This window comes from Coregonus lavaretus, assembly GCF_964263955.1.
Source record: "Coregonus lavaretus genome assembly, contig: HAP1_SCAFFOLD_313, whole genome shotgun sequence".
NCBI classification, from domain to species: Eukaryota; Metazoa; Chordata; class Actinopteri; order Salmoniformes; family Salmonidae; genus Coregonus; species Coregonus lavaretus.
In genome coordinates this window covers 101,302-126,842 of record NW_028159241.1, presented here as the reverse complement: position 1 = coordinate 126,842, position 25,541 = coordinate 101,302, and the positions used below count along the sequence as shown (strand labels likewise).

General features: G+C 42.2%; 1 protein-coding gene and 1 pseudogene across 2 annotated transcripts; both read left to right on the top strand.

Moving 5' to 3' along the window:
- Positions 1-1,397: 1,397 nt before the first annotated feature.
- Positions 1,398-25,532, top strand: LOC311123133 (protein DVR-1-like; annotated as a pseudogene). The gene is made up of 3 exons: positions 1,398-1,404; positions 1,849-1,973; positions 24,802-25,532. The product of its transcript is annotated as a protein DVR-1-like (transcript).
- On the top strand, positions 12,023-12,989 carry LOC311123125 (trace amine-associated receptor 13c-like; the record flags this gene model as incomplete). The annotated part of the gene is made up of 1 exon (XM_084197398.1): positions 12,023-12,989. One exon carries the CDS (start codon positions 12,023-12,025, stop codon positions 12,977-12,979), a length of 957 nt encoding a protein of 318 aa, XP_084053524.1. The 3' UTR covers positions 12,980-12,989.
- Positions 25,533-25,541: the final 9 nt, after the last annotated feature.

Below are 25,541 nucleotides of genomic sequence, written 5' to 3'. Positions count from 1 at the left end.
ATAGAAGAAAAGTATCTTGGTAAATAGTGTGGTCTACAGCTTATCATGAGATACTCTACCTCAGGCGAGCAAAACCTTGAGACTTCCTTAGTATTAGATTTTATGCACCAGCTGTTGTTTACAAATATACACAGACCGCCACCTCTTGTCTTACTGGAGTCAGCCGTTCTGTCCTGACGATGTGCTGAAACTAGGTAAGTCGAGTAATTCATTTCAACTGTCTTCATTTTAATTTGAATTAACTAACAACAAGAGGTCTTTGTTTCAGAACCTATTTCTGCCTATATAAGAAATAAGAGATATGCCTACCTGTTTGACAGATGAAATTATACACTATCAATAGATTTGTCGGTCAATTCCTCCAATAGTGTCTCCACTCCTTAAATACCTCTGTGTCCATGAAGGGCTTGGTGTGTGAAGTTAAAACCAGGGTTCTAATGAGGGGGTAGGTCTATGTGAGGGTATGCCATAGCCTACGTTTTGATAAAGAAAATGTCAAAAAGCATACATCTTGTTAGCTTAAGGTTTTGAAGAAACTAAAACGGATTCTGATTATATAAAGTGATCTATAACGACGCTTTCCTCCGTGATGCTTTCTGCTAGAAATGAGCTGCAAAATGCGCAAGAAAGCCGTGACTCCGATGCTCATGAGGGTATCTCTATCTGTTTCATCTCCATGACATTCAGAGGCTGAGCAAATTACCTTTATTGGAAAGTGATCTAATATGTCTACAATGTGTAACTCTGTCGCTATCAATTGAGCTATTCACTTTCTGTAAAAGAGACGATCTTTAAACCCAGGCAGCTTTTAGGGACGCACTTGTGACCTCCTCTTGTTGGGTTAAGCCACAGAAGAGTAGCCATCAGTTAAGTTTAAATTGTTCTGCGTCGGGCCTCTGTCTATGGTGGAAAGGTAATGTGTCTCTGTCCGTTCTTCCCTCAAACTTCTGTTTTCTAAATCCGCCTTTCTTTTGGGTCTTTTTGTCTTTTTTTGAACTAATAAAAAGTAGGATATGGTCCCTGTTTTTACCCAATCAATGCACAAAATACATTCTGCTAATTTCTTCAGAATTACATGAAATCTGTTTAGAAAAGGCCTTTTTTCCAGGACCCACAAATACGATGATAGATGGATGCAATGCTCTATTATAAAGGTGATTTTATTTTTTCACCCCCTGATCACAGTAAGGAGGTAGGCCTACTGTCTCACTGTTACTGGTCATAATCATGATTGAGTTAATTCAATGAAGGTGGAGGGTATTGTAACTTTTTTCAAGTAAAAGGAGAGGGTCATGTGAAAATATGTTTCATGCTGGGGAGGGGTGTGCATCTCGAGTTGTACCCACCCTCCCCCCAGTAATTTTTGGAATGTGGTTTAAAACTATGATTTTGATTTCATGGATGGTCAGTCCTTGCATAGCCCATTTTATGAATGTGAGAATGGTTACATTTCCCCAGCCCCATCCTTAACCTGTTTACCTAAAAAAGTGGCGTGGTACCCGCTTTGTTGTTGTTTGAACTGCAGATTGCCCCTTTAAGATCAGTGGATGATAGAGGAATATCTGGATTTTAAATATTCTCAAAATTACAATTTGATATCAAGTCATTATTGAGATACATAAGCATACACAATCCATTTTTGAACATGGTATTGAATATGGTATTTAAGAGATTCCATTTGGTTTTTGAAAACAATTGCATCTGGAGTTCATTCACTCCCATTGTTTTTGTGCCCCAACATTTTTTGGGCCTATATTGACTGTGACATTCCAAATACCGTTATTTGAAATCTAGGTCCTAGTTCTAGAGTCCAAAGCTAACATGTCTTGTTTTGTCTGTCCCCTGCAGGTAGACTGGTGTCAGGATGAAGTGGCAGCTGCCACGGCTGTGTGGAGAAACATCTGTTCTTCAACATGTCCGTCCTGCAGCCAGTGGAGCAACTCTCTCTGGCGCAGCTGGAAATCAAGTTCCAGCCCCACAGGTCCTCAGTGTGTCCCTGTACAAGGTGCTGCATGCAACCCTGAGGGGAGTGAGACACAAGGCCAACCGCAGGCTGGTGCTGTCCTAGTTGGCGCAGCAGGATCCAGAGCCAAATCCCTCACCCTGGACCTCACAACCCTGGCAGAGAACTGGCGTAAACTGGGTCACACGGACTGGTACTGAAGCTGCAGCCACACCCTGACCACGGATACCTTCATGTCCCACCACCCGGGGGAACGCCGCCCCGTTCAGGCCGACCGTAACCCTCCCAGAGTTCCAGGCCTCACTGGTGGCTGTATCCCTGAACCCTCTGCAGTGCCGCTCTTGGCGGAAGAGGAGCGCCGTCTACCTCCCGGTGACGCCCAGCAATGTGTGTAAACCCAGCCGCCTCTACATCGACTTCAAGGGCTGGCAGGACTGGACCATCACTCCGCAGAGCTACTGGCCAACTACTGGCACGCTGAGAGCCTGAACTGCACCAACCACGCCGTCCTGCAGACACTGGTACAGTCCCTGGACCCCCGCAGCACGCCCCAGCCCTGCAGTGTACCCATCCACCTGTCACCTGTCTCCATGCTCTACTACGACAACAACAACAACATAGTCCTATGCCACTACCAGGACATGGAGGTGGATGAATGTGGCTGCAGATGAAATACATTAGGAGGTGTGAAAAGGGGATTTATATAACATTTAAGAGAGTGGTTGGTGGAGTGGATTTTAGGAAAGTTTCATTTGCCATGTTATTTTTATTTCATCACTCATAAATAAAACCGATATATTTAGGGAGTCTCCTGCATTATTTAGACAGATGGTCTCTTCTCAGTTTAATACAGACACACCTATCAGCTAACACAGAAAGTTCCGCTAGAAATTGACTTCATAGAACAGACATACAAGTTATCCCTCTCTGTCCTCTCTGTTTCACTCTGCAGTAAAAAAAAAGGTGGTTGTCCCACTGGCTATCATAAGTTGAATGCACCAATTTGTAAGTCGCTCTGGATAAGAGCATCTGCTAAATGATGTAAATGTTAACACTGGATCGTCATATATCTGTGTTGATCCTGGATCGTCATATATCTGTGTTGATCCTGGATCGTCATATATCTGTGTTGATCCTGGATCGTCATATATCTGTGTTGATCCTGGATCGTCATATATCTGTGTTGATCCTGGATCGTCATATATCTGTGTTGATCCTGGATCGTCATATAACAGTGTTGATCCTGGATTGTTGTTTAGCTGTATTAATCCTGGATCATGCCCCATGAAATCAGGATGTTCCACTGAGTCCATATAAAAAACGCTATTTGTAGAATTGTTTGTTATTTGTCTAAAACACTATAGAGAGGGTTTTAGCATAGAGACTTGAGTGAGGTTAGGGGGAGGTGTAGTCTGAAAACCTACTTCTTCATGAGTGTCTTGATTAATGCCACAACCCCCCCCCCCCCCCCCCCATCTGCTAAAGGACTAAAATGTAAAATGTGTAACAGAGGTGAGTCAGACTCATGCTCTCGTGATGAGGTAGCCCTGCCTGGTACTTCAAAATCAGTGTCACCCTCGGTCCAAGAGGTACTTCCTTCTTGGCCAATTGGTTCAGATGTTTGTTTTCCACTCAGGATACCAGGGTTCAGATCCTATCTGTGACAGAGTCATGACTCAGAGGTGGGATTCTTGACCTGTGCAGGGGGGACTTGTTTAGGGGTGAGGGTTGTACTCAGGCTGACTGGGGGGGGGTCCTAATGGAAGTTGTACTCATGTTCATGCACACAAAAAACACTAGAGGTGTACACAGGTTCACTTCCAATGTTTATGTTGTATTGTGGCCTTATTGGGGCCCTGGAGTAAAGCATTTGTGTGTGTGTCTCCAACACCTTTCATTGGTAGAATTCATTATTCCAGAGCCTTGCATATAGGTGATAACAGGAGCCTCTGGTGTGATGAACTTTAAACAAGTCAAACTAACATCATTCAAGAGTTGTTCACTTACCCACTAGAGACACTATAGTCCCAGTGACATCAGGCACAAAGCACAGGTTGAGTTTTGCTGATGCAATATGCTTTTTGAGAATTGTGTGTGTGTGTGTGTGTGTGTGTGTGTGTGTGTGTGTGTGTGTGTGTGTGTGTGTGTGTGTGTGTGTGTGTGTGTGTGTGTGTGTGTGTGTTGTTTGACTGACTGACTGACTGTGTGTGTGTGTGTGTGTGTGTGTGTGTGTGTGTGTGTGTGTGTGTGTGTGTGTGTGTGTGTGTGTGTGTGTTTGTGTGTTGTTTGACTGACTGACTGACTGTGTGTGTGTGTGTGTGTGTGTGTGTGTGTGTGTGTGTGTGTGTGTGTGTGTGTGTGTGTGTGTGTGTGTGTGTGTGTGTGTGTGTGTGACTGACTGACTGACTGTGTGTGTGTGTGTGTGTGTGTGTGTGTGTGTGTGTGTGTGTGTGTGTGTGTGTGTGTGTGTGTGTTTGTGTGACTGACTGACTGTGTGTGTGTGTGTGTGTGTGTGTGTGTGTGTGTGTGTGTTTGTGTGTGTGTGTGTGTGTGTGTGTGTGTGTGTGTGTGTGTGTGTGTGTGTGTGTGTGTGTGTGTGTGTGTGTGTTGTTTGACACCTTTAATTGGTAGAGTGATATATGTGTCGTTATTACAGAGCCTTGCATGGTAGTGCTAACAGGTCCCTCTGGAATCTGAGAGAACAACAAACCAGACAAAAATATGATTGGATCAGAATACTACAGGGTCATGTCTGGCAAATATGTGTCCCAATGATGTAACTGTCTCCCTCAACTTGAATAACTATTTCATAATTCAGTTCAGATGGACATTTTTACAAGTCTATGTAATGTTCCTATGGAATGCCATTAGTGCATCCACCATAAAGATATGCCATCTTATCAACTGCCTGACTGTCAATGTTCTTATGCACTGGCCAAATGACATATGCCGTCATCTGTCCTGTAGTTTATCAAGGCCTTCCTTCCAAATCTAATTTCATTGTCTTGAGTATTGGAAGTCTAAAGAACTTCAGTATAAGATTTTGCATTTGAATCGCAGGGCTGGCATTTAACGCTCACCGGTAGTTTTGTATCTTATGATAACTAGCTTATTGCTGACCATTTTTCCAGAAACACAACCTCTGTTTGGAGCTCCATCTATGCAAAATATTTGATGGGTTTGATAAGTGGCAACCTGTCACTAGTTCCCAGAACCTTTATAGAAACTTAGGAAAGGGTTCTTTAAAGCACCATAAAGGTTTCAATTAGAACCTTACGATCATGGTTCTTTATCTCTTTAACTGTCTCTTCTAGAAAAACATGTAGAAACAATTATTTCATCTTAAATTCCTGTTACTAACAACTCAAACAGGAATTTCCAATAGTGTTTTTCTTTAACTTGCTGTTTATTCTACCAGGCACTTGAGAAGTCAAGAGGGTCGTACCAGCGATACCATATTAGAATGGCAATTTGCATAGCATTTTTACTCATCTCAACAATATTGCAAAGTGCCAGACCCGATCTCCACCGCAGTGAGGGGCCGGTGTACGCACCCGGAGATCGAGTCTGGCTCTCTACCAGAAACCTACCCCTCCGCCTGCCCTGCCGGAAGTTGGGTCGGCGGTTTGTGGGGCCTTTTAAAGTCCTGAGAAGATTGAACGAGGTGTGTTATAGGTTACATCTACCTGTTGAATATAAGAATATTAACCCCTCGTTCCATGTGTCTCTTCTCATGCCGGTGGTAGCTGGTCCACTCCAGGAAGGTGAGATAGGAGAGACTCCTCCGCCCCCACTGGACATCGAGGGGGCTCCGGCGTACACCGTTCGGTCCATCTTGGACTCAAGACGCCGGATGCGGGGTCTCCAGTATCTCGTGGAGTGGGAGGGGTACGGCCCGGAGGAGCGGTGCTGGGTGCCGCGGAGGGACATCCTAGACCCATCTCTCCTGTCGGAGTTCCACCGGGACCATCCCGCGCGCCCTGCTCCGCGTCCTCCTGGTCGTCCCCGAGGCCGGGGTCGGCGCACGGCTGGAGCCGCGCATCAAGGGGGGGGGGTACTGTCACGGTTTCGGCCGAGGCTGCTCCTCCTCCTGGTTCGGGCAGGCTTCGGCGGTCGTCGTCCCCGGAGTACTAGCTGCCACCGATCTATGTTTCATGTTCGTTTGGTTTTGTCTTGATGTTGTACACCTGTGTCTAGTTAGTCCTCGTTAGTGTCCTATTTAGTTCTCGTTGTGTGTGTTGGGTGTTGTGTGTGATTACGCTTCTGTTTGGTGTTTGAGCTACGTATCTTCCCTCCGTTGTTTGGAGAGGTTTTCGCACATGTTAGTGCGCCGTTTGTTTGACGCCTGTGTGCGCCTTTATTTCGCCTCCGGGCTTATTGTGCTCATTTACTACGTGAATATTTCACTAAAGTCTTTTGGACTGAGCTTCTGCGTCCTGCGCTTGATTCCTGCACCACACCCACCTTCAGCACCCCTTGACAAATACCCCATAATGACAAAGCAAAAACAGGTTTTTAGAAATGTTAGCAAATGTATAAAAATAAAGAAGGAAATCATCTATTTACAGAACTGAAGGGCATGCTGCCTGGCCTCCTGTAGCTCAGTTGGTAGAGCATGGCGCTTGCAACGCCAGGGTTGTGGGTTCGACTCCCACGGGGGGGCAGTATGAAAAATGTATGCACTCACTAACTGTAAGTCCCTCTGGATAAGAGCGTCTGCTAAATGACTAAAATTTAAATTAAAAAATATTCAGACTCTTTACTCAGTACTTTGTTAAAGCACATTTGGCAGCGATTACAGCCTCAAGTCTTCTTGGGTGTGACACACCTGTATTTGGGGAGTTTCTCCCATTCTTCTCTGCAGATCCTCTCAAGCTCTGTCAGGTTGGATGTGGAGCGTCGCTGCACAGCTATTTTCAGGTCTCTCCAGAGATGTTCGATCAGGTTCAAGTCAGGGCTCTGCCTGGGCTACTCATAGACTTATCCCGAAGCCACTCCTGCGTTGTCTTGGCTGTGTGATTAGGGTCGTTGTCCTGTTGGAAGGTGAACCTTTACCCCAGTCTGAGGTCCTGAGAGCTCTTGAGCAGGTTTTCATCTCTCTGTACTTTGCTCCGTTCATCTTTCCCTTGATCCTGACTAGTCTCCCAGTCCCTGCCGCTGAAAAACATCCACACAGCATGATGCTGCCACTACCATGCTTCACCGCAGGGATGGTGCCAGGTTTCCTCCAGACGTGACGCTTGGCAGCAAGGCCAAAGAGTTCAATTTTGGTTTCATCAGACCAGAGAATCTTGTTTCTCATGGTCTGAGAGTCCTTTAGGTGCCTTTTACTGAGGAGTGGCTTCCGTCTGGCCACTCTACCATAAAGGCCTGATTGGTGGAGTGCTGCAGAGATGGTTGTCCTTCTGGAAGGTTCTTCCATCTCCACAGGGGAATTATGGTGCTCTGTGACCATCACCTCCCTGACCAAGGCAAATCTCCCCCGATTGCTGAGTTTGGCCGGGCGGCCAGCTCTAGGAAGAGTCTTGGTGGTTCCACTGTGTTCTTGGGGACCTTTCCAAATCATGTCCAATCAATTGAATTTACCACAGGTGGACTCCAATCAAGTTGTAGAAACATCTCAAGGATGATCAATGGAAACAGGATGCATCTGAGCTCAATTTCGAGTCTCATAGCAAAGTGTCTGAATACTTATCTAAATAAGGTCCTTGTTTTTTTATCTGCCACAATTTGCAAAAAAACTGTTTTCGCTTTGTCATTATGGGGTATTGTTTGTAGACTGATGAGGAAAAACATTTATTTAATCCATTTGAGAATAAGGCTGTAACCTAACAACATGTGGAAAAAGTCAACGGGTCTGAATAATTTCCCAATGCACTGTATCAACCGCCTGGTTAAGCACATTTTTACGAAATTCTTGCTTTTGAACCTTTTTACATTGAAACTTTTGTATTTACATATTCCTACTATTCAAGGTCTCTACTGACAGGAATGGTGCTATATTAATCCCTCACTAATTGAATTCCTGACTTTTGTACAACAACTTTGGTGACTGATTTTGAGTTTTCTTCCAGCCCTCTGAATGGGCAAAGTTAGAGTGCCACAACACTGAACTGCAGCACCCCAAAATCATACATATTATGTTAATTGATGCAGGAGGGCTGGGGGAGTTGACCAATCAGGTTCAAGTGATGTTTTTTTTCATATCCACTTCTAAATCTATTGTCAAAACATGCCCTACAAGCTGGTTGAGAACAGGGTTCACTACATATTCGTCGCCAAACCCACTGGCTCCAGGTCATCTATAAATCACTTCTAGGCAAATCCCCGCCTTATCTTAGCTCATTGGTCACCATAGCAACACCCACCCGTAGTCTGCACTCCAGCAGGTATATCTCACTGGTCATCCCCAAAGCCAACACCTCCTTTGGCCGCCATTCCTTCCAGTTCTCTGCTGCCAATGACTGGAACAAACTGCAAAAATCTCTGAAGCTGGAGACTCTTATCTCCCTCACTAACTTTAAGCATCAGTTGTCAGAGCACCTTACCGATCACTGCACCTGTACACAGCCCATCTGAAATTAGCCCACCCAACTACCTCATCCCCATATTGTTATTTATTTTGCTCATTTGCACCCCAGTATCTCAATTTGCACATCATCTTCTGCACATCTATCACTCCAGTGTTAATACTATTGTAATTATTCTGCACTATAGCCTATTTATTGCCTTACCTCCATAACTTACTACATTTGCACACACTGTATATATATTTTCTATTGTATTTTTGACATTATGTTTTTTTACCCCATATGTAACTCTGTGTTGTTGTTTTTATCGCACTGCTTTGCTTTATCTTGGCCAGGTCGCAGTTGTAAATGAGAACTTGTTCTCAACTGGCTTCCCTGGTTAAATAAAGGTGAAATAAAAAGATAAAAAAAGAAAAAGGGTAGAACCTTCCAAAATGGTTCCATATAGCACCAAAAAGGGATCCGCTATGGTTACAAGACAAAGAACCCTTATCTGGCACCATGTAGAACCATTTGGTTTTAGTGTGCATATACACACTTCAGCTGATCACATACTGCTGTATGTCTTCTACATCTGAAGAGACAGCTGGAATACAGGTATGGGCAACTTCAGAATAGCTGCCCTGTCTGATTTCTGGAACTCAGCTGTCAGGATCAAGGGAAAGATGAACGGAGCAAAGTACAGAGCGATCCTTGATGAAAACCTGCTCCAGAGCGCTCAGGACCTCAGACTGGGGCGAATAATAACCTACCAACAGGATAACGACCCTAAGCACACAGCCAAGACAACGCAGGAGTGGCTTTGGGACAAGTCTCTGAATGTCCTTGAGTGGCCCAGCCAGAGCCCGGACTCGAACCCGATCTAACATCTCTGGAGAGACCTGAAAATAGCTGTGCAGCGATTCTCCCCATCCAACCTGACAGAGCTTGAGAGGATATGCAGAGAAGAATGGGAGAAACTCCCCAAATACAGGTGTGCCAAGCTTGTAGCGTCATACCCAAGAAGACTCGCTGCTGTAATCGCTGCCAAAGGTGCTTCAACAAAGTACTGAGTAAAGCGTCTGAATACTTATATAAATGTGATATTTCTATTTCTATATTTCTATAAAAATCCTGTTTTTGCTTTGTCATTATGGGGTATTGTGTGTAGATTGATGAGGAGGAAAAAACTATTTAATCAATTTTAAAATAAGGCTGTAACGTAACAAAATGTGAAAAAAGTCAAGGGGACTGAATACTTTCCGAATGCACTGTAAATTCTTGCAATTCTACACATTTTGCCATGGGAAGTAAATAAAATGTTGCAGTTTTAAAGCAAGTTTCCTGCAATTCTACTAATTTTGTCTTAGGGTGAAGAGAAATGTTTGCAGTTTTGAATATGATATCTGAGTTAGAGTGCCTAACAAAATCAATGGGGTACCCCTGTTGGTAATTTGACCATGATTACTACAAGTAATAACAGGACCCTCGATGTGAGAAACTTAAACAAGTCAAACTAATATCATTGAAGAGTTGTTCACTTACACGGTAGAGACAATATAGTCCCTGTAACAGGTTGAGTTTTGCTGATGTAATATGCTCTTTAGGAATCATGCAGAGGTGAAATCATATTTTTTTGGTCTGTCATTTAACAGACGCTCTTATCCAGAGCGACTTACAAGAACAATTAGGGTTAAGTGCCTTGGGCACGTTAACAGATTTTTCACCTAGTTGGCTCGTGGACTCGAACCAGCAACCTTTCGATTATTGGCCCAACATTTTAACCGCTAGGCCAGTTTTTGAGAATTGTGTTTGTTTTGATTAATATTGTTGTATTTATTGTATGTTCATGTTCACAGGGCTTCCTTGCAAATGAGACCCTGGTCTCAATGGTGACCCACCCTGTAGAAATAAAAGTAAAAAATAACGTTCCAGTTTTCCGTACGTCGTGTAATATATTGGGTTGTGTTTGTGTATTTCTATGCTGTTGTCTCTAAATGAATTTCCATGTAAATGGACAATAAAGTATATGGTATCGTAGCGCAAACAGGACCCTCTGGAATCTGACAGAACAGCATCTAACTAGATTTATTAAAATAAAAATCTAATCAAATGATTGACAACCTTGATGAAGCTGAGAAATAATGACTGTATCGAAAGAAGAGGAGGGTGCTCAACCAACGTGAGTCGAGGTGCAAAACATGGAATCATCATTGCAAAGGAAAAGGCACAACACTTCCTCGCCATTAAAAATGATTTGTTTTATTTAAGCAAGGTTAAGAGGTAAACGTTTCAGCCTTCAATGGCCTTCATCAGAATAATCACACAAAGGGAATGGACAAGTTCACACAGGGTACGGGGAACACAATTAGACAATTAGGGAGAAAACTCTCTACAGCTGGTGGTGCTAATGAGAGAGGGTGTGGTGGACTATACAGGTTGGTCCTCAGGGTGATGAGTGAGGAAGTTACAGAGGGTCAAAGATCATACCTCCCCAAAACTGCTAACCTCCCCTATTATTGGTAATGGTGAGAGGTTACATGGGGCATTACTCTCAAGGTAGCAGGCTGGCTGAAAAACATCAAGGGGGATGACTGGGTCAAAATACTGTAGGGTGATGTCTGCCAAATATTATGTGTCCCCTACAATGTGACTGGCTCCATCAACCTGAATAATTACTTCATAATTCAGTTTAGATGGACATTTTTACAAGTCTATGTAATGTTCCTATGGAATGCCATTAGTGCATCCACCATAAAGATATGCCATCTCATCAACTGCCTGACTATCAATTTTCTTATGCACTGGCCAAATGACATATGCCGTGATCTGTCCTGTAGTTTCTCAAGGCCTTCCTTCCAAATCTTGTTTCGTTCTCTCGACTGGAAGGATGGAGGAGTTTAAGGATGGGGTTTGAAGGGGAGGTGCTGGCTGGCTGCTTACACTCACCGTTAGTTTTGTGTCTTATGATAGCTAGCTTGTTGCAAGTCAGAACATTTATCAGAAACACAACCTCTGTTTGGAGTCTCGGCTTCGAGGCTATGTCTCCTGAGGTTGTGGATTATGGTCCAATCTGAGCACTGACATCAATCAAAACAGTTAGTCTTGAACAGTTATCCTATTTCCCATGTAAAATAGCCTTTGGGTGACCAAATCATCACCCATACTATATTTTCCCCTTTTAAATCCTCAGTTGATAAAACGTACCTTTTTCTCTCATCTCTAACTATCAGTAAGAGTGAAGGACAGGCTAGGTGGCCATAGCAACATACAAACTTGTAATACATTACATCATGTTTTGACAAATCATTTGTTTATCCAACCATTTGTTCATTTGTGGGCTTGTGTGTGTGTGTGTGTGTGTGTGTGTGTGTGTGTGTGTGTGTGTGTGTGTGTGTGTGCAGAGAGACGCTGGGGAGGGGAGTGTGTGTCAGTCATTCAGGGATAAATAGAGAGGCAGAGCTCAGAGTTTGTCAGAAGGTTGACCTGACAGGGTCACACATAGGACCAAGCAGGAGCAGGACCTCAGCATTTGGACCCTTTATTACAAATGGAGACACATGAAGATGTTCAATACTGTTTTCAAGACAGAAACTCTTCTTGCAGAAAGGCTTTGCTATCGACATCTATCTACATAACACTGTACATCTTCTTCTCATTGATTTCAGCAGTTACAGTATTTTTGAACATGCTGGTGATCATCTCCATCTCTCACTTCAAGCAGCTCCACACTCCAACCAACCTGCTCATCCTCTCTCTGGCTGTGGCAGATTTCCTGGTGGGACTGATTGTGATACCATTAATGACTGTAGCATTAATGGAACCATGCTGGAATGTTGGGGAATATTTCTGTGGGTTTTATTTCTACATCACTTGTTTGTGTTCTTCTTTATCTGTGGGCAGTTTGGTCTTGATATCTATTGACCGTTATGTTGCTGTGTGTGATCCCTTAATGTACCACTCTAAAATAACAATAACAAGAATGATGTGTTGTATATCCATTACCTGGTGTTTTTGTATCATATACGATGCTGCTATTGCAAAAATAGTTGTAAATGTACAGGTACCCAGTATGTGTTTGAAAGAATGTTTTACTGTAGAAGGGTCAGTCTTGGGTACTAGAATTGACTTTGTAATTACAATGGTTGTCCCGTGCTCTATTATTATAACACTTTATTTGAAAATATTTGTGGTGGCCATATCACAGGCCAGAAAGGTATTTTCAAAAGAGGCTGCCAGTGTGTCTGGTGTTAAAACTGTACAGGCAAATAAGTCAGAGAGAAAAGCATCAAAAACTCTAGCTATTGTTGTTTTCACCTATCTAAGTTGTTGGATTCCATTTTTTTTTTATTTACATTTTTTTTTTATTGACAATTTTTTATCATTTATCATCAGCTGTCTGCCACTTGTTAATTCCTTAATTAATCCAATAATTTATGCTTTCTTTTATCCATGGTTCAAAGTAACAGCTAAACTTATTTTAACTTTGAAGTTAAGATGTTCATAGTTCCTATGCTTTTATTCCTAAATATGACACACATAGGTTTGATATGTTTTGTAATACATTTGTTGAAATTGCTTCTTTCATGTAACAATACACTGACATTATTCATCTCAGTGTTGTCATCATAGATACATGTGGTGGTGATACAGAATGATTTGGATGGATTGGAATGGAATGACTTGGAGAAGGTATATGAAGGCATAAGCTTGTTTTATAAAATACATTGTAGTCATTTAGGGTTGAATATTCCAAATACCAAAGTCTGTGGTTGTTCCATGTTATTTAATGATAAAAAGGAAGTATTCCAATAGTACATTCCGAGGACGTCAAGATTCATTCTATATGTTGTTTAACATCACCCTCTAGTGGCTCAATTGGGACACAACGCCTTCATCAAGTGTGGTAGAGTTTAGATGTACAATAATGCATGATATCAGATAACGTCCAAGTCTATCTCAATGGTGTATTGTAGTAGTTCATGGTGAAATGTAAGAATATGCAATTATGGGTAACACTTTATAGTGTTCCGTAATAAACCATTTGTAAGGCATTTACAGTTTGCTCACCATTTATTAATCATTACTCCCACATTTGTTAAATGTTAGTAAGCTAGGTATTTTCACATTGATATATAACTACTCTATGCATTAATGATAAAACACAACAGCGCAGGAGATCGCAGCAGACACTTCAACCTCAACATACTGGGTATGAACACTACAAAAGTTGTTTATAAATGTGTGAATAAATTACTAAAACTAATGTGTGTGTAATGATAAATGATGAAGAAAATATTTACTTTTTAAAGCTGCAATATGTAACTTTTTGGGTGACCCGTCCAAATTCACATAGAAATATGAGTTATAGAGCTGTCATTGTCATTGAAAGCAGGTCTAAGAAGCGGTAGATCTGTTCTATGTAAGCTATTACTACGTTTCCCATTCTTAAGTTTAGTTTTGTACTCCTTGGCTGTGTTGCCGACGGCTGTGTAGATGGCTGAGTTACCTTCTTTAGAGCCTGTACCATGTACAAATCATTTTTGGATTTGACATCAAATGTTTAATATGAGGCGACATTATAGAATGACACCTTTTATTTGAGGGTATTTTCATATGTAAATTAGAACACCTTATGTATCTAGTCCCCCCATTTGAAGAAGCCATAAGAATTTGGACAACTTCACTTGTGGTGTATTAAAGGGAGTAACCCTTTAAACATAATGTTCAGTTAAATTATGTATTTAGATATTGGTTCCCTTACCCTGTAAGCAGTCTATGAACTGCTCTAATGAGTGACTACAATCCACACTTTGGTTTAAGTAGTCACTGCCAACAAACACAAATGTTAGCATTTTCAGAGAAAATACGTTGCTTCCTTCAGCATACTACTAAAACAGTGTGACTGTTTTGGAATAAAATGTTCATATATTTCCTTTAACATCCTCTGTGTTGTGTGCTTATTGTTTAACCATTGATATGTTCTAGGTCATTTTGAGACCTTAAGGAGCATCAGGTACTGCTGGAATGTCTACCAATGGCATGTCCATCTTTTTGTGAGAATTTACAATGGTCACTCAACGTTTATTAAGGATGAATAGTCCTCGCTTTAGGGACTGCAACACAACTTTGCCAATGATTGGTAAATGGGTTACAAGGACATTTATCAAACATCTTATGAAGGATGTTATTACATACTATAAAAGTTATTTATAAATGTGTGAACAACTTGCTTACTAACACAAATGTGGGAGTAATTATGAATAAATGAATAAACTATTTCTTAATCCATTAAATATTATTTATTACAAGGTGTTATTATAAAGTGGTACCCAATTTCTATATTCATTCAGACTCAACAGCATCTGAGAGCTGCTCTGGCATGACCCCTGACCTGGCAGCAATCTGACACTATGAATCATTAATGCATTTAGTAGTTATTTATAAATGTGAAAATACCTAGCTTACTAACATTTAACAAATCTGTCAGTAATGATTAATACATGGTGAGCAAACTGTAAATGCCGTACAAATGGTTTATTACTGAACATTAAAGTTTTATCCATAAATGCATATTCTTACATTTCACCATGAACTACTACAATACACCATTGAGTTAGACCTGGAAGTTATCTGATATCATGCATTATTGTACATTTCAACTTTACTGCACTTGTTGAAGACGTTGTGTCCCAATTGAGCCACTAGAGGGAGATGTTAAACAACATATAGAATGAATCTTGACGTCCTCGGAATGTACTATTGGAATACTTCCTTTTTATCATTAAATAACATGGAACAACCACAGACTTTGGTATTTGGAATATACAAACCAAATTGACTACAATGTATTTTATAAAACAAGCTTATGCCTTCATATACCTTCTCCAAGTCATTCCATTCCAATCCATCCAAATCATTCTGCATCAACACCACATGTATCTATGATGACAACACTGAGATGAATAATGTCAGTGTATTGTTACATGAAAGAAGCAATTACAACAAATACACTGCTCAAAAAAATAAAGGGAACACTAAAATAACACATCCTAGATCTGAATGAATGAAATAATCTTATGAAATACTTTTTTCTTTACATAGTTGAATGTGCTGACAACAAAATCACACAGAAATTATTAATGGAAATCAAATTTATCAACCCATGGAGGTCTGGATTTGGAGTCACCCTCAAAATTAAAGTGGAAAGCCACACTACAGGCTGATCCAACTTTGATGTAATGTCCTTATAACAAGTCAAAATGAGGCTCAGTAGTGTGTGTGGCCTCCACGTGCCTGTATGACCTCCCTACAACGCCTGGGCATGCTCCTGATGAGGTGGCGGATGGTCTCCTGAGGGATCTCCTCCTAGACCTGGACTAAAGCATCCGCCAACTCCTGGACAGTCTGTGGTGCAACGTGGCGTTGGTGGATGGAGCGAGACATGATGTCCCAGATGTGCTCAATTGGATTCAGGTCTGGGGAACGGGCGGTCCATAGCATCAATGCCTTCCTCTTGCAGGAACTGCTGACACACTCCAGCCACATGAGGTCTAGCATTGTCTTGCATTAGGAGGAACCCAGGGCCAACCGCACCAGCATATGGTCTCACAAGGGGTCTGAGGATCTCATCTCGGTACCTAATGGCAGTCAGGCTACCTCTGGCGAGCACATGGAGGGCTGTGCGGCCCCCAAAGAAATGCCACCCCACACCATGACTGACCCACCGCCAAACCGGTCATGCTGGAGGATGTTGCAGGCAGCAGAACGTTCTCCACGGCGTCTCCAGACTCTGTCACGTCTGTCACATGTGCTCAGTGTGAACCTGCTTTCATCTGTGAAGAGCACAGGGGCCAATGGCGAATTTGCCAATCTTGGTGTTCTCTGGCAAATGCCAAACGTCCTGCACGGTGTTGGGCTGTAAGCACAACCCCCACCTGTGGACGTCGGGCCCTCATACCACCCTCATGGAGTCTGTTTCTGACCGTTTGAGCAGACACATGCACATTTGTGGCCTGCTGGAGGTCATTTTGCAGGGCTCTGGCAGTGCTCCTCCTGCTCCTCCTTGCACAAAGGCGGAGGTAGCGGTCCTGCTGCTGGGTTGTTGCCCTCCTACGGCCTCCTCCACGTCTCCTGATGTACTGGCCTGTCTCCTGGTAGCGCCTCCATGCTCTGGACACTACGCTGACAGACACAGCAAACCTTCTTGCCACAGCTCGCATTGATGTGCCATCCTGGATGAGCTGCACTACCTGAGCCACTTGTGTGGGTTGTAGACTCCGTCTCATAATACCACTAGAGTGAAAGCACCGCCAGCATTCAAAAGTGACCAAAACATCAGCCAGGAAGAATAGGAACTGAGAAGTGGTCTGTGGTCACCACCTGCAGAACCACTTCTTTATTGGGGGTGTCTTGCTAATTGCCTATAATTTCCACCTGTTGTCTATTCCATTTGCACAACAGCATGTGACATTTATTGTCAATCAGTGTTGCTTCCTAAGTGGACAGTTTGATTTCACAGAAGTGTGATTGACTTGGAGTTACATTGTGTTGTTTAAGTGTTCCCTTTATTTTTTTGAGCAGTGTATATTACAAAACATATCAAACCTATGTGTGTCATATTTAGGAATAAAAACATAGGAACTATGAACATCTTAACTTCAAAGTTAAAATAAGTTTAGCTGTTACTTTGAACCATGGATAAAAGAAAGCATAAATTATTGGATTAATTAAGGAATTAACAAGTGGCAGACAGCTGATGATAAATAATGATACATTGTCAATGAAAAAAAAAGTAAATAAAAATAAAATGGAATCCAACAACTTAGATAGGTGAAAACAACAATAGCTAGAGTTTTTGCTGCTTTTCTCTGGCAGACATCACCCTACAGTATTCTGACCCAGTCATCCCCCTTGATGTTTTTCAGCCAGCCTGCTACCTTGAGAGTAATGCCCCATGTAACCTCTCACCATTACCAATAATAGGGGAGGTTAGCAGTTTTGGGGAGGTATGATCTTTGACCCTCTGTAACTTCCTCACTCATCACCCTGAGGACCAACCTGTATAGTCCACCACCCCCTCTCTCATTAGCACCAGCAGCTGTAGAGAGTTTTCTCTCTGTCTAATTGTGTTCCCCGTACCCTATGTGAACTTGTCCATTCCCTTTGTGTGATTATTCTGATGAAGGCCATTGAAGGCTGAAACGTTTACCTCTTAACCTTGCTTAAATAAAACAAATCATTTTTAATGGCGAGGAAGTGTTGTGCCTTTTCCTTTGCAATGATGATTATATTTTTTGCACCTCGACTCACGTTGGTTGGGCACACTCCTCTTCTTTCGATACAGTCATTATTTCTCAGCTTCATCAAGGTTGTCAATCATTTGATTATATTTTTATTTTAATAAATATAGTTAGTTGCTGTTCTCTCAGATTCCAGAGGGTCCTGTTTGCGCTACGATACCATATACTTTATTGTCCATTTACATGGAAATTCATTTAGAGACGTCAGCATAGAAATACACAAACACAACCCAATATATGACACGACGTACGGAAAACTGGAACATTAGTACACAAGTCACACATTAACATATTCACATATTGGAAACATGCTGGGCTCTGTCATAATGACACTTATATCACTCTACCAATGAAAGGTGTCAACCACACACTCAAATACATCTACTACATTTATATATATATACAGTGGGGGAAAAAAGTATTTAGTCAGCCACCAATTGTGCAAGTTCTCCCACTTAAAAAGATGAGAGAGGCCTGTCATTTTCATCATAGGTACACGTCAACTATGACAGACAAATTGAGAAGAAAAAATCCAGAAAATTACATTGTAGGATTTTTTATGAATTTATTTGCAAATATGGTGGAAAATAAGTATATATTTTGTACTTTTATTTATACAGGGTGGGTCACCATTGAGACCAGGGTCTCATTTGCAAGGAAGCCCTGTGAACATGAACATACAATAAATACAACAATATTAATCAAAACAAACACAATTCTCAAACACCGGCGGCAGGTAGCCTAGAGGTTAAGATGTTGGGCAAATAATTGAAAGGTTGCTGGTTCGAATCCATGAGCCAACTAGGTGAAAAATAATGATAACAGCGTCTGTTAAATGACAGACCAAAAAAATATGATTTCACCTCTGCATGATTCCCTAAAGAGCATATTACATCAGCAAAACTCAACCTGTTACAGGTTGTCTATACCGTGTAAGTGAACATCTCTTTTTATTGATATTGGTTTGATTTGTTTAAGTTTCTCACATCGAGGGTCCTGTTATTACCTGTATGCAAGGCTCTGGAATAATGAGGTCCAAAACTCTAAGGAAATCTACCAATGAAAGGTGTTGGAGAAACACAAATGCTTTACTCCAGTAAGGTCCTAATACAGCATAAACATTCAAAGTGAACCTGAGTACACCTCTATTGTCTTTTGTGTGGTTTGCAAGCCCTGCCACATCCGACGAGCGTCGGAGCCGGTATAGTACGATTCGATCTTAGTCCTGTATTGACGCTTTGCCTGTTTGATGGTTCGTTGGAGGGCATAGCGGGATTTCTTATAAGTTTCCGGGTTAGAGTCCCGTTCCTTGAAAGCGGCAGCTCTACCCTTTAGCTCAGTGCGGATGTTGCCTGTAATCCATGGCTTCTGGTTGGGGTATGTACGTACAGTCACTGTGGGGACGACGTCATAGATGCACTTATTGATGAAGCCAGTTACTGATGTGATGTACTCCTCAATGCTATCTGAAGAATCCCAGAACATATTCCAGTCTGTCCTAGCAAAACAGTCCTGTAGCTTAGCATCTGCTTCATCTGACCACTTTTTTTATTGACCGAGTCACAGGTGCTTCCTGCTTTAGTTTGTAGTTATCCTGCCTCTGAATCATGACTCTGTCACAGATAGGATCTGAACCCTGGTATCCTGAGTGGAAAACCAACATCTGAACCAATAGGCCAAGAAGGAAGTACCTCTTGGACCGAGGGTGACACTGATTTTGAAGTACCAGGCAGGGCTACCATGAAGAAGTAGGTTTTCAGACTACACCTACCCATAACCTCACTCAAGTCTCAATCCTACACCACTCTCTATAGTGTTCTGACAAATAACAAGACATTTTCACAAGTACAGAACTGAAATGTCTTTTCTTTTTTTTTATATCCTCTCTTAGTTGGCAGATCCTGATTTCATGGGGCATGATCCAGGATCGACACATATATATTATGATCAAGAATCAATTTAGACATATCTTACATACCAAAAGACTCAACAGCACGTGAGAGAGCTGCTCTGGTGTGACCCCTGACCTGGCAGCAGTGATGTAGTGAGAGCAGTGGTAGTGAGAGTAGTGGTAGTGAGAGTAGTGGTAGTGAGAGTAGTGGTAGTGAGAGTAGTGGTAGTGAGAGCAGTGGTAGTGAGAGTAGTGGTAGTGAGATCAGTGGTAGTGAGAGCAGTGGTAGTGAGAGCATTGGTAGTGTTCATACCCAGTACGTTGAGGTTGAAGTGTCTGCTGCGGTCTCCTGTGCTGCTGTGTTTCCATCGTTCAGCCAGGTGATAGCAGGAAGAGGGATGCCAGAGGCCTCACAGGTTAGAGACACAGGGTTGTTCACCACCACACTCACATTTTCTGGGACCTGGTTCTGACCACAGATTCTGGGGGAGTCTGGAGGGACAAAACACATTCGTATATTAACACACATATAGAAACACATCACGTACAGAATGTGGACCCAAATGGCAGATAAACATGAAGGCATGAAGACATCATACTATAGATCAGATTAGCAGGTGTAGGTGATTTGAAGTTTTATTTTCTGACATATACTCCATTTCATAGAGGATAGCCCCTCCCACTCTCTATGTTATGTTATGGTACGTTGGTGAGTCTCACCATGTATGTTGATGTCATGCTTGCTGTTGGCCTGTCCCGCCACATTCACAGCCACACGTGTAGAGTCCTGTGTCCGACACCTTGGCGTCCTTTATCTGCAGCAGACGCCCCTTGTTCAGCACTTGAGCCCCACACTGGCCTGTGATTAGTCGACCGTCCTTCAACCATGTGACCGCTGGGCGGGTGTGTTTTGCATGTCTGTTGTCAAGTTTCTAAGATAGTGGACTTTCAAGAAGCAAAGTGTCACCTGCCACATCATCATGATGATGCGTTTTGCATCATATGATTAATTTTGCATCATATGATGATGTGGCAGGTGACACTTTGATTCATGTTTTCCAGTGAAATTATCCTTTAAAGCTGGAAACCATAGCGGTGAAACTGCCAACTCCGTTTGCGATATTACAACAACAAAGTTACTTCAAACAAGGAAGTTCGTTTTTTCCCCTCAGACATCATTGAACAGTATGTACTATGCATTTTTTTTACCACGATGCAGGATGCTCCTCAATGGTTCTGTTTCACCTTATGCGGATCTCATCTTAAAATATATATATATATTATTTCATTATATGATTAGGAACTGTTAAGTTGCGTCAATTCAAATCTGGTATTAGGAACAAAAGAGGTCAATACACGTCTTCTAAAATAGACTAGGATTTTAATTAATGCAAACCACTTGAATGGTAAATATGATGTTCGTATATACGGGTCCACTGAAATACGTCGCAGGGCAGTCAGAGAACTGGTCCATTGTTATAAGTTCTTCTTAAAATACTCTGACAGAGATAGTTCCCGCTCCCTGCTGGCCAATCAGAGTAGAGACTGAGCGTGGTTTAGACTTACTCAGCCAATCCGTTGGCGCACAGGCTGGTCCCATCCCCTTGGCGCTCCACTGTTGCCAGGCATAAGTTGTTTTGCAACTTATCCAGAAAGTCAGCACTTTTGCAGTACACGTCCTTGGACGGTTCACAGATCACAAAGCAGTGTAGTCTAGTATTTTGAGACACAAGTTCTTATCTCATCCTACCCCCTAACGTTCCTCACATGAATCACAGCTTGTTATGTGAAACAATCCATATCAGCACAGTACAAACCTTCTACGTTTTAATCATTAATGCATTCTTTCTAAGTTAGTCATCCCATCCAGTTATGAGAAAATAAATCCCCACAGAACTCAGTCAGGGTCTCAACTTGATGGTAAGAGTTAGAATAGTAGAATGCAGGTAAAATTGTGGCATTTCGTTGTGCATCAGCAGTTTTTCCCTTGTTATGTCAGTTAACATTTTTTAGATTTGTAAATTAGTATAGCCAGCAGTCTAAACTTGTAGTAATCATGGTCAAATTACCAACTGGGGATCCCCATTGATTTTGTTAGGCACTCTAACTCAGATATCATATTCAAAACTGAAAACATTTATCTTCACCCTACGACAAAATTAGTAGAATTGCAGGAAATTAGCTCTAAAACTGCAAAAAAAATATTCTCAGCCCCATGGCAAAATGAGTAGAATTGCAGGAAACTTGCTTTAAAACAGCAACATTGTCTTTACTCCCCATGGCAAAATGTGTAGAATTGCAAGAAATTACAGTGCATTCGGAAAGTATTCAGACCCCTTGACTTTTTCAAAATGTTGTTACGTTACAGCCTTATTTTAAAATTGATTTTAAAACATGTTTTCCCTCATCAATCTACACACAATACCCCATAATGACAAAGCATAAACAGTTTTTATATTTTAAAAAAATGATTAAAAACAAAACACTGAAATATAACATTTAAATACGTTTTCAGACCCTTTACTCAGTACTTTGTTGAAGTACAGTTGAAGTCGGAAGTTTACATACACTTAGGTTGGAGTCATTAAAACTTGTTTTTCAACCACTCCACAAATTTCTTGTTAACAAACTATAGTTTTGGCAAGTCGGTTAGGACATCTACTTTGAGCATGACACGAGTCATTTTTCCAGCAATTGTTTACAGACAGATTATTTCACTTATAATTCACTGTATCACAATTCCAGTGGGTCAGAAGTTTACATACACTAAGTTGACCGTGCCTTTAAGCTTCTGATAGGCTAATTGACATCATTTGAGTCAATTGGAGGTGTACCTGTGGATGTATTTCAAGGCCTCAGTGCCTCTTTGCTTGACATCATGGGAAAATCAAAAGAAATCAGCCAAAACCTCAGAAAAAAAATTGTAGACCTTCACAAGTCTGGTTCATCCTTGGGAGCAATTTCCAAACGCCTGAAGGTACCACGTTCATCTGTACAAACAATAGTACGCAAGTATAAACACCATGGGACCACGCAGCCGTCATACCGCTCAGGAAGGAGACGCGTTCTGTCTCCTAGAGATTAACGTACTTTGGTGCGAAAAGTGAAAATCAATCCCAGAACAACAGCAAAGGACCTTGTGAAGATGCTGGAGGAAACAGGTACAAAAGTATATATATATCCACAGTAAAACGAGTCCTATATCGACATAACCTGAAAGGCCGCTCAGCAAGGAAGAAGCCACTGCTCCAAAACCGCCATAAAAAAGCCAGAGTACGGTTTGCAACTGCACATGGGGACAAAGATCGTACTTTTTGGAGAAATGTCCTCTGGTCTGATGAAACAAAAATAGAACTGTTTGGCCAAAATGACCATCGTTATGTTTGGAGGAAAAAGGGCGAAGCTTGCAAGCCGAAGAACACCATCCAATCCATGAAGCACGGGGGTGGCAGCATCATGCTGGGGGGTTGCTTTGCTGCAGGAGAGACTGGTGCACTTCACAAAATAGATGGCATCATGAGGAAGGAAAATTATGTGGCTATATTGAAGCAACATCTCAAGACATCAGTCAGGAAGTTAAAGCTTGGTCGCAAATGGGTCTTCCAAATGGACAATGACCCCAAGCATACTTCCAAAGTTGTGGCAAAATGGCTTAAGGATAACAAAGTCAAGGTATTGGAGTGGCCATCACAAAGCACTGACCTCAATCCTATAGAAAATGTGTGGGCAGAACTGAAAAAGTGTGTGCGAGCAAGGAGGCCTACAAACCTGACTCAGTTACACCAGCTCTGTCAGGAGGAATGGGCCAAAATTCACCCAACTTATTGTGGGAAGCTTGTGGAAGGCTACCCAAAACGTTTGACCCAAGTTAAACAATTTAAAGGCAATGCTACCAAATACTAATTTAGTGTATGTAAACTTCTGACCCACTGGGAATGTGATGAAAGAAATAAAAGCTGAAAGAAATCATTCTCTCTATTATTATTCTGACATTTCACTTAAAATAAAGTGGTGATCCTAACTGACCTAAGACAGGAAATGTTTACTAGGATTAAATATCAGGAATTGTGAAAAACTGAGTTTAAATGTATTTAGCTAAGGTGTATGTAAACTTCCGACTTCAACTGTATTGTTCTGGCCCACCGACTATTAGCTCAGAAAAACGGTGGTATAAAAAATATATATATATTGTGTCTTCTGTCATGTAAAATTACAAAAATTGCATGAAATCAGTTAATAAAACAACTTTTTTCCAGGACCTGCAAATACGATGATGATGATATTTTAAAGGTGATTTTATTTCACCCCCTGATCGTAGTAATGAGTTGCCCTACTTTGTCTACTGTGGTCATAATCACGATTTTAAGTTAATTCAATGAAGGGGGAGGTATTGTAACTGTTTTCAAGTACAAGTTGAGGGTCATGTAAAAAAAAAAAAAATACGCTGGGGAGGGAGTTGCATTTTTTAAAATAACATCTTGAGTTGGTCCCTTAAAACTATCATTTTGATTTCATGGAAGGTCAGTCCTTGCATCTATAGACCCTCTGTGAATTTGAGAGTGGTTACATTTCCCCAGTCCCATCCCTAAGCTGTTTACCTAAAAAGTTGGCGGGATGTCCGCTTTGTTGATGTTTGAACTGCAGATTGCCCCTTTAAGATCAGTGGATGACAGAGGAATATCTTTTTTTTTTTTTTTTTTATGTTTTCCGAATTACAATTTGAGATCAAGTCATTATTGAACTACATAAGCATACATAATCCATTTTTGAACATGTATGATATTTAAGAGATTCCATTTGGTTTTTGAAAACAATTGCATCTGGAGTTCATTCACTCCTGTTGTTTTTGGGCCAACATTTAAATAAATGAAAAAGAAACGAGGGGGACAAAGTCAGAGAGCATTTGGTTTGTTTATTGTAGATAAAGGCCTATATTGACTGTGACAATCCAAATACTGTCAATTGAAATCTAGGTCCTACTTCAGGAGTGTAAACCTAATATGTCTTGTTTTGTCTGTCCCCTGCAGGTTTGCTGGTGTCAGGCTGGGGCAGCATCTTCTAGGGCTGTGTGGAGAAACATCTGTATTGTAGCCTGTGGAGTAGTGCTCTCTGGCGCAGCTGGAAATAGAGTTCCAGTGGGACGTGTTCCGCACGCCAAGGTTCCCCCTGGTCCCACAGGCCCGCAGCGTGTCCCTGTACAAGGGACACACTGAGGGCAGAAAGCCACGAGGCCAAATGCAGGCTGGTGCTGTCCGAGTTGGTGCAGCTGGAACCAGAGCCCGGATACCTCACCCTGGACCTCACAGTACTGGCAGAGAACTGGTGTAAACTGGGTCATAACTACAGACTGGTGCTGGAGCTGCAGCCACATCCAGTCCACACCCTGACCACAGACACCTTCATGTCCCACCATCCGGGGGAAGGCTGTCCCCTTCAGGCCGACTGTAACCCTCCCAGAGTTCCAGGCCTCACTGGTGGCTGTATCCCTGAACCCGCTCCAGTGCCGCTCTCGGCAGAAGAGGAGCGCCGTCTACCTCACGGTGATGCCCAGAAACGTGTGTAAGCCCCGCCGCCTCTACATCGACTTCAAGGATGTGGGCTGGCAGGACTGGATCATCGCTCCGCAGGGCTACCTGGCCAACTACTGCCACGGAGAGTGCCCGTTCCCACTGAGCGAGAGCCTGAACTGCACCAACCACGCCGTCCTGCAGACACTGGTGCACTCCCTGGACCCCCGGAGCACGCCCCAGCCCTGCTGCGTTTCCATCCACCTGTCACCTGTCTCCATGCTCTACTACGACAACAACAACAACATAGTCCTACGTCACTACCAGGACATGGTGGTGGATGAATGTGGCTGCAGATGAAATACTTTG